Source organism: Tiliqua scincoides, chromosome 5, assembly GCF_035046505.1.
Source record: "Tiliqua scincoides isolate rTilSci1 chromosome 5, rTilSci1.hap2, whole genome shotgun sequence".
In the NCBI taxonomy this organism is placed as follows: Eukaryota; Metazoa; Chordata; class Lepidosauria; order Squamata; family Scincidae; genus Tiliqua; species Tiliqua scincoides.
In genome coordinates this window covers 71,236,459-71,250,710 of record NC_089825.1, presented here as the reverse complement: position 1 = coordinate 71,250,710, position 14,252 = coordinate 71,236,459, and the positions used below count along the sequence as shown (strand labels likewise).

Genomic DNA, 14,252 nt, shown 5'->3' with positions numbered 1-14,252 from the left:
CCTACTGGGGCTCTATCTGGCTTTCCTGCAGTGGGCAGGAAATGAGAGAGAGTGGTGGAGGAGGAGGCACCTTTGGCAGTGAGTGTGTATGTGTTTTGTTGCGGAAGCTGGGAGTAGATATGCTGCGGCATCTCCTTTAACAGCAGCTTAATACCCTAGTAGGATTGGGGTCTCAACTGGAGTTTTTTTCCTCCAGCTGGAAGCAATTTTTCCACAAAGTTATATCAACCATGTTCAATTATTATATGGTATATATATTATTATAATATATATAGTCTAAGTGTTAGACTACAGATTATCAATGAAATTCATTACAAAATTTGTGTGTGTGCATGTGCATGTGTGTACTTTTGCCTTGCATCATGATTCCATTAATCATTCCTAGCAATTGCCCTTTTCAAAGTTCTTAAAGCAGCTCTTTCTCAGTCTGTTGAAAAGATTAGTTTGAAGGTGTTCAGAGTCACAGGATCTTATCAGTTATAGAAATCAAATGTTACACACTTTATTCTCTGAAGTGTCATCAATCATCCTTAGGAAAAGAGAAGTGTTCTCCAATTGCTTCATTGATCTGAAGGAAGAGGTGTGGCACACAGAACACCCCTGTTCATAAAAGGAGTGATGGATGACTCCCCAGGGACTGGAGTAGTAGGTGACAGTTGATTTAGGGATTTCTGTTTTAGCTTGCAAAGCATTCAGTGAGAGAGAACCTTTTCCTGCTGATATTCAGGCTGTAGGCTTTTCTTTTTAATGCATGCATTTCTCTGATTCCTCATCTCTGTGATGGACTCCTGCATTCATCCCTACTACAATGCTTTAGGTTGTGAACCAATAATATAAAATTCCATTTGGGGCTCCCTGCAACTCCTGCAGCTTGCAGCAATCCTCAATAAGTAAAAACACCCCTTCGCCTCTGTTAGCAATGCGATCTTGGGGATCATGTTACTGCTTTTGCCCTCTCCACTGCAAAGACTTACCTCAGGAGTTTTACTTCCGAGAGGTTTGAGAACCCCTAACCTAAGGATATCTAGCACATATAAGGTGGCCACAATGGGGATGCAGTTTTTCAGTTGAATTAAGGACTCATGGAGGCCAGTGGTGTGGCGGGGTCTAGAATTCCAGCCCTTCAAACTTGAATTAGGTCCTCCCAGTTGTTCCTGCCATCCTCAAAGAGTTATCATGGATACACAAAGGAGTTTAGATGACAGAAGGGGGAGCCATTTAGACCTATTTTGAAAGCTTCGCATTTCATCTGAGATCTCAAATGAATCTGATAAAAGCAAATCCTTTAATTCCAATTACCAGACTTGCCAGCTGTGTCATAACACAAGGTCTCATCCAGTTGCAGACCTACCATAAGGGCTGATGGGGCAAAAGCCCCAGGCGCGAGGTGCTAGGACCCCCGCAGAAGCCTCTCTGAGGTTTCTCCAATGTTGGCGGAGGTCGCGCTGAGCCTCAGGTGAGTAGGGGGGGCGGATTTCTGCATGGGGGCAGCAGTAGCCTGCAGGGGGCACCATCACAGACCTTTGCCCCAGGCGCAGGGCAGGAGAGGTCTGCTGCTGGTTTCATCTAGATCAGTAGGAAAATCAGTGAAGTAATTATAACTTTGTGTTATTACATAGACTTCTTTTATTTGAAAAAATGTTAACTAACATCTCTTTTCTTTTTGTTATTTCCTGTCAGGATGACAAGGATTTGGTTCATGAATTTGTTGTGGCTGAGGGCTTGACTTGTTTAATAAAAGTGGGAGCTGAGGCGGACCAGAATTACCAGAATTACATCTTAAGAGGTACAGAAACTTAATTCACAAGCTTTTGTGGGCAGCATAACTCCTTCTGCTCCAGCCTATCAGTGGCGTAGCTAGTGAGGGGCGGGGGGGTGGTCCTCCCCAGGTACCAGCCGGGGGGGGTGACACCACAAATGACCCAACATCACTAACATCGCTGCAGTTAGGAATAACCCCATCATGCAGATGCGGAATTGCCAGCTGTTGGATGTGGAATTGTCAGCTGAATGCAATGGAAAAAAACGGATAAAGTATCTCCTTTCCATCAAAAGTTATGGCCAGAAAACCAGAAACAAAAAAATGCATGGAGCCCTATGGAAAGTGAAACCGAGCCATATTGTGCATTTAAGCCACATGTCACATTTACTCTCAAGTAAGCAAACGTGCCTTGGCTCCTAAAGTGGGTCCCAGCGTTTAAAGTTTGAGAACCACTGCCTTAACTCAAAACAGGTCAGTGAGACATACTGGGTGCCGGGGGGGGTGACACCCTAGTGACCAAAATTCTGTAAATCATGGCTTTGAGGAATAATACCATCATGTTATATACCATTTGATGCAGAATTTCATCCACTGCTTGTGGGGAAGTATTCACTGCATTCATTTTCTGGCCATTATTGTTATTCATTTCAAATCATGTCTATTGCTATCTGAGAGGGGTCTCACCTACCCCACAGGTTTTTTGTGAGGACAAAATAAAGGGAGGAACTATGTATACCACCCTGAGCTGCTTACAGGAAGGGTGGTATAAAAATGTGACTGAATGAATAATTAATTAAATAATAATAATAATAATAAAATAATTAATTAATTACATCAAATGGGGTGACAAAAATTTATGGGCCCCGGGTGTAAAAATGGCCTAGCAGCCTATTACATTTTAATAAGTCTCCTTATTTGCAGTCTATAACAGGGGTCTCTAAACTTTTCGGCCAAAGGGCTGCATCAAATATCTGACACAGTGTCTTGGGCCAGAAAAAAAATATAAAATTTAAATGCATTAGAGATAGATGGAATGAATGAATGAGCTCAGATGTCCAGGATTTCTCCAAGCACCAACACAGCCCAAGCAAAAAAGCACACACTTAAATAGGCCCCCATTTCCCCACCCCAAAATCAGAATTCTGGTTGTGTTTGGTTAAGTGGGCCAGAGGCTCTCAGGGGATCAGAGGCTGGCCGCGGACTGGATAGAGGCTCTCCACGGGCCACATCTGACCCCTGGCTGGGATTTGGAGACCACTGCAATCACTATGGAGACCCTATAACTTTGGTAATTGGATTTTCCAGTTTCTACCTTATAAACTGTGTGCCTTTCTGTTAATGGGATCTGTTCCTGTGTTTCACTTTCAAAAATTCTAGCGTCTAGTAGTGATTTTTAGTGGTAGCTGTGTCCCACGCCTGATGGAGACATGCCAGTGTGCATCTTTACAGCATGATCAGCCCCATCCCCCTTAGTTCTTTTCCAACTGGCATGCAATTCTCAGCCTTTGGACAACTATCTCACATTCTGAGGTGATTACAGACCATACTCCAGAATGTTTTGAAGGTAGTTCTGCATAGGACTGAATCTCAGTAGTGTGACTGCCCAAATGACCACTTGAGGAGCTTCAGTTACAGATAAGGAACTTTTCTGTAACTTCCTATGAATTGTTAAAAAAAAAGGGGGGGGGATATCATCTTATAAATAGCATGAGTGCAGCAACAGCATCAGTATTTATCTTAACAAAGAAACTGGCTAAGCAAAGATACTGGTTACAATCCAGTAAAATCATTGCTGTTTTCTTGGTTTAGTTAGAAGAGACCTACAGTGTAGCTATTAATACAGAATTGTATTATCTGAATTAAATGGATTTAATATGCTCACAAGGACCAGAGATTGGGCATGTACAAAACTTACTGAAAGGCATATATCTAAAAGGGTAAAAAATTTCTCCTTTAAATCATTTTTATTTGCAGTTTCAATCACATGCTCAAAGATACTTGGTTTGACTCCCAAGTACTTTCTTCCTCCTCCCTCTTCCTCCTTTCCCAAAACTAGCTTGTGAAGGAGGAAAGACTCTTCACATCTGTTGTTTGCAACACTACAGTGTAAAGAATTGGATGTCCACTTTCCCCAGGTAGATTCAACAGTAAGGATGCATGCAGTGCTGTCCTGCATCTGCTGATAACTCACTGCCTGGGGCAACAGTCCCTGTTCACCTCATGGGGAGGCTAGCTATTCATATGAAGGCATAATTCAGAAATTGGTGGGGTGGGTGTGCAGGGATTGTCACCAGAGATGCTCTGTAACCTGTGCTCTGTGATGTGGGGATGGAGATTTGAAAGGCCTGAGAAGTGTGATTTTTTGGTGTGTGATAAATTTGAATGCTTCCCTTTGGGATATCTCTAGTCTTCACCTGGTCCTTTGCTGGTATAGTGATTTTTGGGTGGTGTGTCTTCCATGCTAAGAGAGGATAGGGTTTAGGATTTGCTTGCCTGCGCTGCCCCTCCTATGATACTCCCATGACACACCCTAATTTCACCTTCCACACTGCTAGGGAGCCTACACTGCTCCCACACTGCTTTCCCTGGAGCCTAGGCTGTGCCCAGCTTGGGGCAGTGCAGTGTTTAGAAGCCATCTTCCACCAGCAGAGCTATCATTGCTCTCATGGAGCTCTCTTTGTGCCAGCATTTCTCATGAATAGAATTGGGCCATAAGGCTACAATCCTATACACACTTTCCTGGGAGTAAGGGCACAATCCAAAGGTGCCCATGGGCTGACACAAGTTTGCACCTTCTCAGAAGGAAACCGGGCCGGTGCTCAAAGAAGCGCTGGTCTGTGGAGGCCAACGCAAGCCTCTGTGCCGACTTCCTCCTTGTGAGTTGCGTTGGCCCAAAGAAGAAAGGTAGGCAGGGGGGAGGGGTGGAGGAGGCATTCCTGGGCGGGGGGAGGGCGGGTGGTGGGTAGCCCCACGGGTGGGCAGGCAAGGAACGGGAGGCGGGGCTGGGATTCTGCAGTTATGGGATCTGGCAGCTTCAAGCCACTTCTCTTTCCTCAGACTTGTGCCACCTCAAGAGGTGGCACAAGTCCAAGGAGACCCATAGGTGCCAGTGGCCTTGTTTCCCCTTGCCTCTGGCTAAGCCGCTTATGGCCACAATCCTGCACTGGATACAACACAAACCTCTTAGCTTGCCTGTTCCAGCACAGGATAGGACTGTGCCCTAAGTCTCATTGAACACAATGTGTTTTACTTATAAGTAGACATTTATAGGATTGTGATGTAAATCTTTGGTCTGTTACTATTTTAGCAGAATACCTAGGTGGTATTTAGGTGGAGGATGTATTTAGTCAGTTTGTGTCACTCCCTCAAGTGCAGTTTAAAAGAATGTACATAGTGAAGCCAAATGGTCATGAAATATTGGATGGTTGAAATGTAAAAGAATTAAGCACTGTGCCATGTCATAACAGCAGTAATTGCTGGTAACAGAATCTTTCTGGAGTTGCTAAATTTTATTTACCCTGTAATATGACAGGGCTAGGAGTATGACACAAAAAGGATTTTTTTTTGTAAACCTCTATTACATGGTATGCTTGGAGGTTTCTATCTGAATTCCTCCAAACATGAGCTAATCAGGATTTGGCAGTGGTTTTCAAACTGGGGCATCGCGACCCCCCAGCCTGAAGGCCCTGGCCTCTGCCCCCTTAAGGGGTGGGGGCAGGGAGGAGGCAGTGACGCGATTCCCAGGATCGCGTTGCTAATGGGGCTGCAGGGACTGGGATGCACTCACCAGTCCCTGCAGCAGCCGTCTTGGGGTGCAGGGAGCCCTGTGCGAGCATCTGCAGGGCTCCCCAGCCTGCAGAAAGTGAAAGTGGAGCGATCGCACTCCACTTCTGGTTTTGCAGAGGGGGAGCGCGATCACTCCACTTTCACTTCTGACAACCCAGTTGTCTTGGAAAGGTAGAAATTGGGGTCATTTTACTTTAAATACCAACTGAGATTTTTTTCCCCTCTTGACCTGGGATGATTGGGCTTGTGCTTGGGAGTTGAAGGCATCTGTGAGGCTGAACAGGAAGGAAGGGGGTGAGCTGTGTTACTGATAAGACCTCCTCCAGCTGGTGGGGAAAGACTGAGCTTTCTTGGGGTTTGTTGAGGTTAATGCTATTTAGAATGTATTGTGGGGGAAGACTTCTTAGTAAAAGATTAATGTTTTTTTAGTTTTATTAAGAGTCTGTGTGTTAATACTGAATGGCTTGACAGTATTCTGTATCTTTGTAGTACTATGTATTTTAAGTATTTGTAAATAAATTACCCTTTTCTTATTATTTGGGTGGACTTCTGGGTTCATCCAGATTAGTAGTTGGAAGCTGAGAACCCTTATGATCACATGGTTGCCTGCTGTAGTAGAAGGAGGCAGGCGGCATGTGTGATATCTGGATGAACCTAAGGTTCATGTATGGGTATGGGTATATGAAGGTGGTCAGAATACTGTAAGCACAGCAAAAAAATAAATAAATCTCAGTTGGTATTTAAAGTAAAATGACCCCAATTTCTACCTTTCCATGACACCAGTCCCTACAGCCCCGTTAGCGATGTGATCCTGGGGATTGCTGCTTCCTCCCACCCCTGCAAGAACTTACAGTGGTGCAAACTCTCTGTGAGAGTTTAAAAACTGCAGGGATATGGGCTGTACTATTGCTCTGTGTTTCATAATGCCTGCACATTGCAGGTCTTATTAGAAATAATCATTGTTTCTAGTGAATGTATTCTTCATATATGGCACCTGCTCACCTTAGTTGTGATGCATGAGCAGTATCTCTCTTACTGCCTAGGGGTTAAACTGGCCATTGTCCATTTTAAGATTACAGTGGTTATAGACTGCTCAGGTTGTTAACTGTTCTACAAAGTAGGGGGAGAGGGAATTAGAAGCAACACTAACCTCAGAGATATTGTTGTAGGATTTTTGCTGTTCCAAACAATGCTGTTTTCTGGAGATGAACTAGTGTAAATCGTTGTTTCTCCAGACTTAGGCATTGTTCCAAAGACTCCAGTGACAGTGACCTTCTCCCAGAGACACCCAGATTCTACTCGCAGGTCTTGATATTTCTAACAGGGAACTAGTTAGAAACTGCTTAACTGGCCTAAATGAATTCAAGTCATTTGGACCAGATGAACTGCATCCTAGAGTACTAAAGGAAATGGCAGATGTACTTGTAGAGCCTGTGTCAATTATCTTTGGGAAATCCTGCAGGACAGGGGAGGTGCCGCTAGTCTGGAAGCGGGCTAATGTGGGCCCAATCTTTAAAAAGGGGAAAAAAGACCTGGGAAATTATAGACCTATCCCTCTGACTTCAATACTGGGAAAGATATTAGAACAAATCATAAAACCTACAGTTTGTACACATCTAGATGACAACTCAGTGATCAATAGAACCTAGCATGTAAACGTAGTCAAACATAATCTAGCCAGACAAATCTCATCTCCTTTTTCAATTGGGTTACTAGCTTACTGGACTGTGGGAATGCTATGGATGTACTCGCCTATGGTACATAAAATAGTAGATACTTGACTATAGTAAAATTTTTGCCAAGTAATCAAGCTCAAATTATCACTTTACCTTATCTCTGGGTAAGTCAGAGGGAAGAGCCTTTCAACTCTGAAAAGTTTTGTTTCTTGCTCAAGCAGGTCATTAGAAGCAATGCAGAGATCATTTGTTTCTATAGTAACTTTCCTGGGAAATTCCAGCCAAAGTTGACCTTTCATTCTCCTCCCTTCCCTTTTGCAAATGCTGCTGCAACCTGGTTCCTTTTTGCAAATGCATGTGTTTAGCAGAGGTCTTTTTTTTTCAACACCAGGATGGGATCCTCCTTTCCATTTGAAATAAAGTTCCAGACTACAATTCAGTGCACCATTATTTAAGAATAACTCCCATGGAAAGCAGTGGGTCTACTTCTGAGTAAAAAGGGTTGCAAATATATGCAGCTGCATCTCTCTGCTGTGAATTGAATGGCACACTCCCAATTATGTGTTATACGTTGTGTGTTATATGTGGAGCTTCTGGCTTAACACACCAGACACCTTAAAGGTGGATTTGATTCATGGTTCTCCTGCAGTGGTTCCCAACCCTTTTCACTTGCATATCCCTTGGCAGTCTTTTCCATAAATTGTACCCTTCCTATAACCCCCAACTTATAACCCCCAACTTATCCGAGGGTAATAGAAAATTCAATGATTTTTTTGCTCAAAACCTGTCCTTGGCTTTTCTGTGGGATCGACTTATAGGCTATATATTTATACTTATATAAATATATAGGGATTTATAGGGATGAATCTACAACATTTTTTAGAGCATCTGTGTAACAGGACATTTTCAACACAATCCTAACTTGCACTGGAACAGGGAGGCCATATCCAGTTTTGGATTGCAAGTGAAATCCCTTTACCCCAGGGAAAGCCACTGCAGCCCCATTGGGTCTACTCAGTTCTGCACCACCTAAAGAGATTGTGCAGATTTGAGCAGTCCAGAGCCATGTGGCACAAGTGCTGGGTCCTGACCCCAGCCCCGCTCTCCCACAGATCACCCACAGGCTCACCCGCCACCCCCCCAGACCCCTACACCAGCTGAGCTAGGCAGTTGTGGACCTACCTTATTTCATCGGTGTGGAGGCTGGTTACAGCCTCTGCAGGTTGGTGAGCATCCCTGCGCTGGCTGGCCGACACTTGAGGAGGCACAAACATGCTTTAAGGCATGTTTGCAAAGCTCCCAGGCCAGTGCAAGGGAACTTTCTTTCATGTTATGTGGCTACTGTTGTCTTCAGATTTCTACATACAATTTAGAACAGTGGTTCCCAAACCAATTAGCACCAGGACCCACTTTTTATAACATCACTCTATCTGGCTGAACACAGTCACGTTCTGGCAACTCCTGCGACGTCACTGGAACCAACCGTATTGGCCTCTGCCTTTCCATTGGACCATTTCAGCGACGTGGAGAGGGGGGATTTGCTGCATGGGTAACAGCCTATCCTCCATACCTACTTTACCCAGGCTTCGCGCACTGGGGAGGACACTCTGTTCCAGAACCACCATTCAGAGCGTGACACCATAGTCTTCCAAGACTGAAGGATGCCAACACACACATCTGGATCCACATAGGTTTACCAGAAGGAGATATGGGTGGGGGGGAACTTTAATTTATTTATTTATAATTAATAATAACCAGAAAAAAGACCCTCAGACTTTATCTCTCTATATTTACACATGCTTCCGAACAGCAAGATCTCAGTTTCTTGCAGGGCAGTTAGCAAATATCTCACAAACTGCAGGAGCTGAGCTCTCTGCAAGGTAATTAGCAGCTACAGTATCTGATTTTTCAATAGCCTGAGGCCTTGAGGCAATTAGTTATCCTGATCTTTCCATTACCCTTTGGCGACCCACCCAAAATCAGGTCCTGTCTGTCCCACAGTTTGGGAACCACTGATTAGAAAAAATAGTGCTATTAAATTATGGGTTTTCTTAGTTTTGAAATCTGAAGGGCACAGGGTGGTTTCAGATTGCTTTCTGTCTCCATGAAAATTAATCTTTGTAATTTTATGCTGGTGAAATTCCCATGAAACATGACACTCAGGGCTAGCAAACCATGTAAAAAATGAGGAAGTGAAGCATGAAAAAAATGTACATCATTAACTAGGAAGCAACAACTACTGCTTAATCCTGGCCTCTTGATATATTTAAAGACATTCTGGATCTTGTTGGTTTTCACTGCTGGAAATTTAGTTATCAGCTTATAAAACAAACCAACTCATAAGAACATAAGAACAGCCCCACTGGATCAGGCCATAGACCCATCTAGTCCAGCTTCCTGTATCTCACAGCGGCCCACCAAATGCCCCAGGGAGCACACCAGATAACAAGAGACCTGCATCCTAGTGCCCTCCCTTGCAACTGGCATTCTGACATAGCCAGATGCCATCACCACATCCTGTTCCACAGACCAACCACACACCGAGTAAAGAAATATTTTCTGTTGTCTGTCCTAACTCTCCCAACACTCAATTTTAGTGGCTGTACTCTGGTTCTGGTGTTATGTGAGAGTGTAAAGAGCATCTCTCAATCCACTCTATCCTTCCCATGCATAATTTTGTATGTCTCAATCATGCCCCCTTTCTTTTCTAGGCTGAAGAGGCCCAAACGCCATAGCCTTTCCTCATAAGGAAGGTGCCCCAACCCAGTAATCATCTTAGTTGCTCTCTTTTCCATTTCCACTATATCCTCATGCTTGATGCTGTGCGTGCATGCGTGCAAGAGAGAGAGATTAAAAAGTACTTCTTCCCTTTTGTTAACCTTGGCTAAGCCTGATCTCTAATAAAAGATTAGCTTGTAGCAACATGATACAAGTAAGGCATATCTGTGGTTATGTAAAGCTTTAAAATGTAATACATCAAACCAAAATTTCGAGTTTGAGGAACCAATTGTGTAATGGTGAATTTTGTCGGAATTCTTCTTAACATGGCCACAGTCATGCCCCACTAATATAATGCACGCACTCACACACGGGGGCATAATCCCCTAAAATTTTCTCAAATTAAAAAAATAATAATAATGCAGGTTTGCAGGTTTACCAGGCTCTGCATGCATGAATGGCAGAGAGAGCACCATATGCATATTATTTTAATTCTGCAAATCAATCCCTCTCAAAACAGAAAAGAAAATGAGAAACAAAGTTAGATTTTCCATCCTTTTGGGGGGGGATCACCATGTGTATTTCATTTTACCTTCCAAAATCACATAATAAAAAAATAACCAAGGGTGCAATGCAAACCTGCACTGGAGCAGGCAAGCCAGGAGGCTTGCACTGCATCCAACGCAGGTTCGTTGGCTGCAGCGGCTCAGCCAGAGGCAAGGGGAAGCTCTTCCCCTTACCCCTGGGTAAGGGCTGCTGGCCCCAATGGGCCTCCTCGGACTTGCGCCACCTCTGGAGGCAGCGCAAGTCCAAGGAAAATGGAGCGGCTTGAAGCCTCTGTGAGTGTGATATGCACTCCCCGGGGACAGGGGATCTGGCATAACCGCTGGGCCCCAGCCCCGCCCCCGGCTCCCACACGCCCGCCCCCGGGGCCATCCATTGCCCACCATCCCCCCACCCAGAAACGGGTGCGCTGGCACAAGTGGCGGCGAAAAAGCCACCACGGAGGCTTTTGCTGGCCTCCGTGCATTGGTGCATCTAGATGCGTCTACGCAGCTTCCTCCCACGGTGGCGCAAACGTGCTTTACAGTACGTTTGCGACCCTCCTAGGGCACATATTCCGGCCTAAGTGTCGGTTAGGATTGCACCCCTAATCACCTAATTCCCCCCCCCCCCCCGCCAAAAGAGAAAAATTGATTTAGGCTTTCTAGGCTTAGGGCAGTCATTTGGGTAGGGTGCCTGGCTTAGGAGGGTGGCTTCAGAATCTGCATCTGATACTTGCAGGAGCAGGGCAATGGGTAAATAAGGACATCTGCTTCTACTTTTGGCAGGGGGACACCTGACCTGTCAGCTCTGATGGGCTAGGGCACCTGATTACACCCAATTCACTTCTCCAGTGGCATGTCCCACTCTGTCCCATCCAGCAGAAATGTTTTTTTGCCGCATCTTCAGTTCTGTGTGCCTTGTGCTGCTCTGCTTGTTGGCAGTATGCAAGTGCACAGAGGTGAGTCCTCTTCAGCTAGAGCACACCACATTAGCTCTCTGGCTTCACTAGTGGTTGAAGAATTTTGCTATGATGGACTCTGGCATCTGTACACCTTTGATAAGAATTCTGATATGGATTCACAGTTGCTTAAAAAGGACTATGATATCCTACAAGGTGAAATACAGAGGCTTATTCCAACTAGTGGTTGCTCTGGTAGCAGGAGCAAGATAGGATATTATTTTGGCTTTTTTTCTCCTCTGGACTGCCTTCAGAGATATAGATAGAGTTGGAGCAGATAGTGCTGAGTGACCTCATCAAAAACTCTATTCTATCCAGAAGAGTTATATTCAGGATGACCATGGGTTGTAATTTAGACTACAGCAAAACACACTACAGGCCAGTGCTCTTTATTCGTGAGTTTAGGACCCGTAGGTTTGACTCAGTGCAGATCTGGAAGGCCTTCTGGTACCTCTTGGATGCAGTCCTGCATCCGTGAACCCTGGTCATGTCCAGGACATACAGGGAGGGCCAACCCTCAGATTTCATTATCCGCAGGTATTGGTATCCACAGGGGGTCTATAAACGAATCCCCTGCAGATACCGAAGTCCAGCTGTACTGTGACCTCACTCATGCCCAAGACCTGGTATTTATAATATAATGACAACATAGCAAACAATCAAATTTAATTAACTTTTCTTATCTTCTTTATTGCCTTAGCTCTTGGACAAATAATGCTGTATGTAGATGGGATGAATGGAGTAATAAATCATAATGAAACAGTCCAGTGGCTGTACACCCTCATTGGATCAAAGGTAAGAAAAAAATCTAATCTCTTTTACATTTTGTGAAGATTCTATCACATTCTGTCTGTTCTAAAAACTGTATGCAGTGGTGGCAGTAGCAGGCAGAGCTCCTGGGGCATGTGCTGGGAGTCTATGGCCCCTAAAGGGCCCTGCAAATATGATCTGAAAATCTAGAGTTGTGCTGTGACTCTCTGTTTTCTTAACTATGTATAAGTCACACATAGTAGTAAGAAAATCTCGAGTCAGAACATGATTAGAGTTTCTGTGAGCTTGGTTTGACAAATCTGATTGGTTAGAGAGGATAGAAGAGGAAGAGGTATGACACAGAGCTCACAATGGCCCCGGCAGCAAGCCAGCACAGCCAGCAAGCAGTAGCAGCAGGTCTTCCTCTTTCACCCTTGGAGAACGGGAGGGTAAAGAACTGTTGCCATCTATGGTGGCAGTGCTGATGCCAAACCTGGTAAGTGATTGGGTTTGCAGAAAGGAAGACAAACCATCCCGGGGCCCTTTGCATATCGCACTCACAGAGGACAGTTTTAGGGCGCAATCAAGAGGCACCTTTGGGCCAGCACAAGTCCCTTGCCTTCTTGGGAGTCAGCAGAGGTGCGCCGGCCTTTGGAGGTTGACTTCAGCTTCCGCGCTGACAGTGGCAGTGAGCCTTGTGTTGGCTCAGCTGGGGTGTTGGCAAGGCGCTGGGGTGGGCGGGGAGGAGGTGGAAGGGAGGCATTCCAGGGAGGATAAGCAGTGGGCAGCCCTGGGGGCGGGCAGTTGGGGAGCAGGAGGCAGGGCTGGGATCCAGCACTTATGCTGGATCCCAACCCCCATTCCTGGGGACCTCAGAGCGGCTTCAACCTCAGAGTGACTTCAACCTCAGGAGGTGGCGCAAGTCTGAGGAGACCCATAGGGGCCAGTGTGCCTTACCCACAGGTAAGAAGAAAATTTTCCTCTTACCTCTGTCTGAGCTGCTTTGGGCCCCTCTTGACTTGCCTGTTCCAGCGCAGGGTAGGATTGCACCCTTAATTAGAGAATTCTTGGCAAATACAGTACTCTCCCTAGATATGACTTTTGTTAAGGGATCTTACATTTATGAATGCTCTTGCAGAAATTAGTAATATATAATTTTAATAACAGTAACAATGATTTTTTTGAGCTTAAAAAACAAAGCCAGCTTGGTAGAATACTACTGTGCATACTTGATATAATACTAGTGAAATAATTTTATAATGGTATTTACAGAGACAGTTGAACAACCTTGTCTCTTATCTCCCGCTTTTTGCCTATCTTTGGAGGATTTCACCAAGATGAAAAGCTGCATCAAGAGTCTATTTCGCTGTACAAGACTCAAATTACTTTCCAACTGACCTTAAACTTGAATACAATACTTGCAACTTTATTAAGTGTTCCAGATCTGTACTGTAATTATACCTTTCGTCTCTTATTGCTACTGAAGAAAATACTGTTTTCCTATTTGGTGAACAAGGCTGTTATCATTTCCACAAGAGATTCAATCTCCCCTCCCTTTGGCATTGTTGTATGTAGAAAGTAATCTGTTTAAATGAGCACTCATAGAAGACTGGAAAGAATTTGGGGATGTTGGTTCAGCAAGGTTGATTAAAGTTATCTGTGCCATATTTTGATATCACTTTTTTCCCCTCTATGTAGAAGGAAAAATATCCTTTATTTTAGGGATTACACTGAACATTTAGGGATAACATTGATATTTACTTTTTACTTGATTTTATGGGGATTTTAAGGTTTCATGTCCAGGAGGTAGAGGGAGGGGCAACCCTCAGATTTCATTATCTGCTGGTATTGGTTTTGAAGCCTTGCTTCAGGGCTTCTGAGAACAGTGGACAAGATGAGTCCTCTGATATTTTTCTTTGATTGTCCGCGTAATACTAGATGGGGTAGGATTCATCACTAGAAGGCTGAGCTTTAATACTTTCTCCAAAATTATCCTGTACAATCTAGCTAGCTCGGTAGTACAGTGGTAGTTCTGTTCACATAATAATTCTATATA

The 14,252-nt window shown here is 44.5% G+C and overlaps 1 protein-coding gene across 4 annotated transcripts in view; it reads left to right on the top strand.

Moving 5' to 3' along the window:
- FHOD3 (formin homology 2 domain containing 3) overlaps window positions 1-14,252 on the top strand; it is a 309,925-nt gene that overhangs the window by 137,481 nt on the left and 158,192 nt on the right. For all 4 annotated transcript variants that reach the window (XM_066626842.1, XM_066626844.1, XM_066626843.1 and 1 more), the window contains exons 5-6: window positions 1,681-1,786; window positions 12,147-12,241. In XM_066626842.1, coding sequence (XP_066482939.1) covers window positions 1,681-1,786; window positions 12,147-12,241 — 201 coding nt within the window. The remainder of the gene's footprint in view (window positions 1-1,680; window positions 1,787-12,146; window positions 12,242-14,252) is intronic.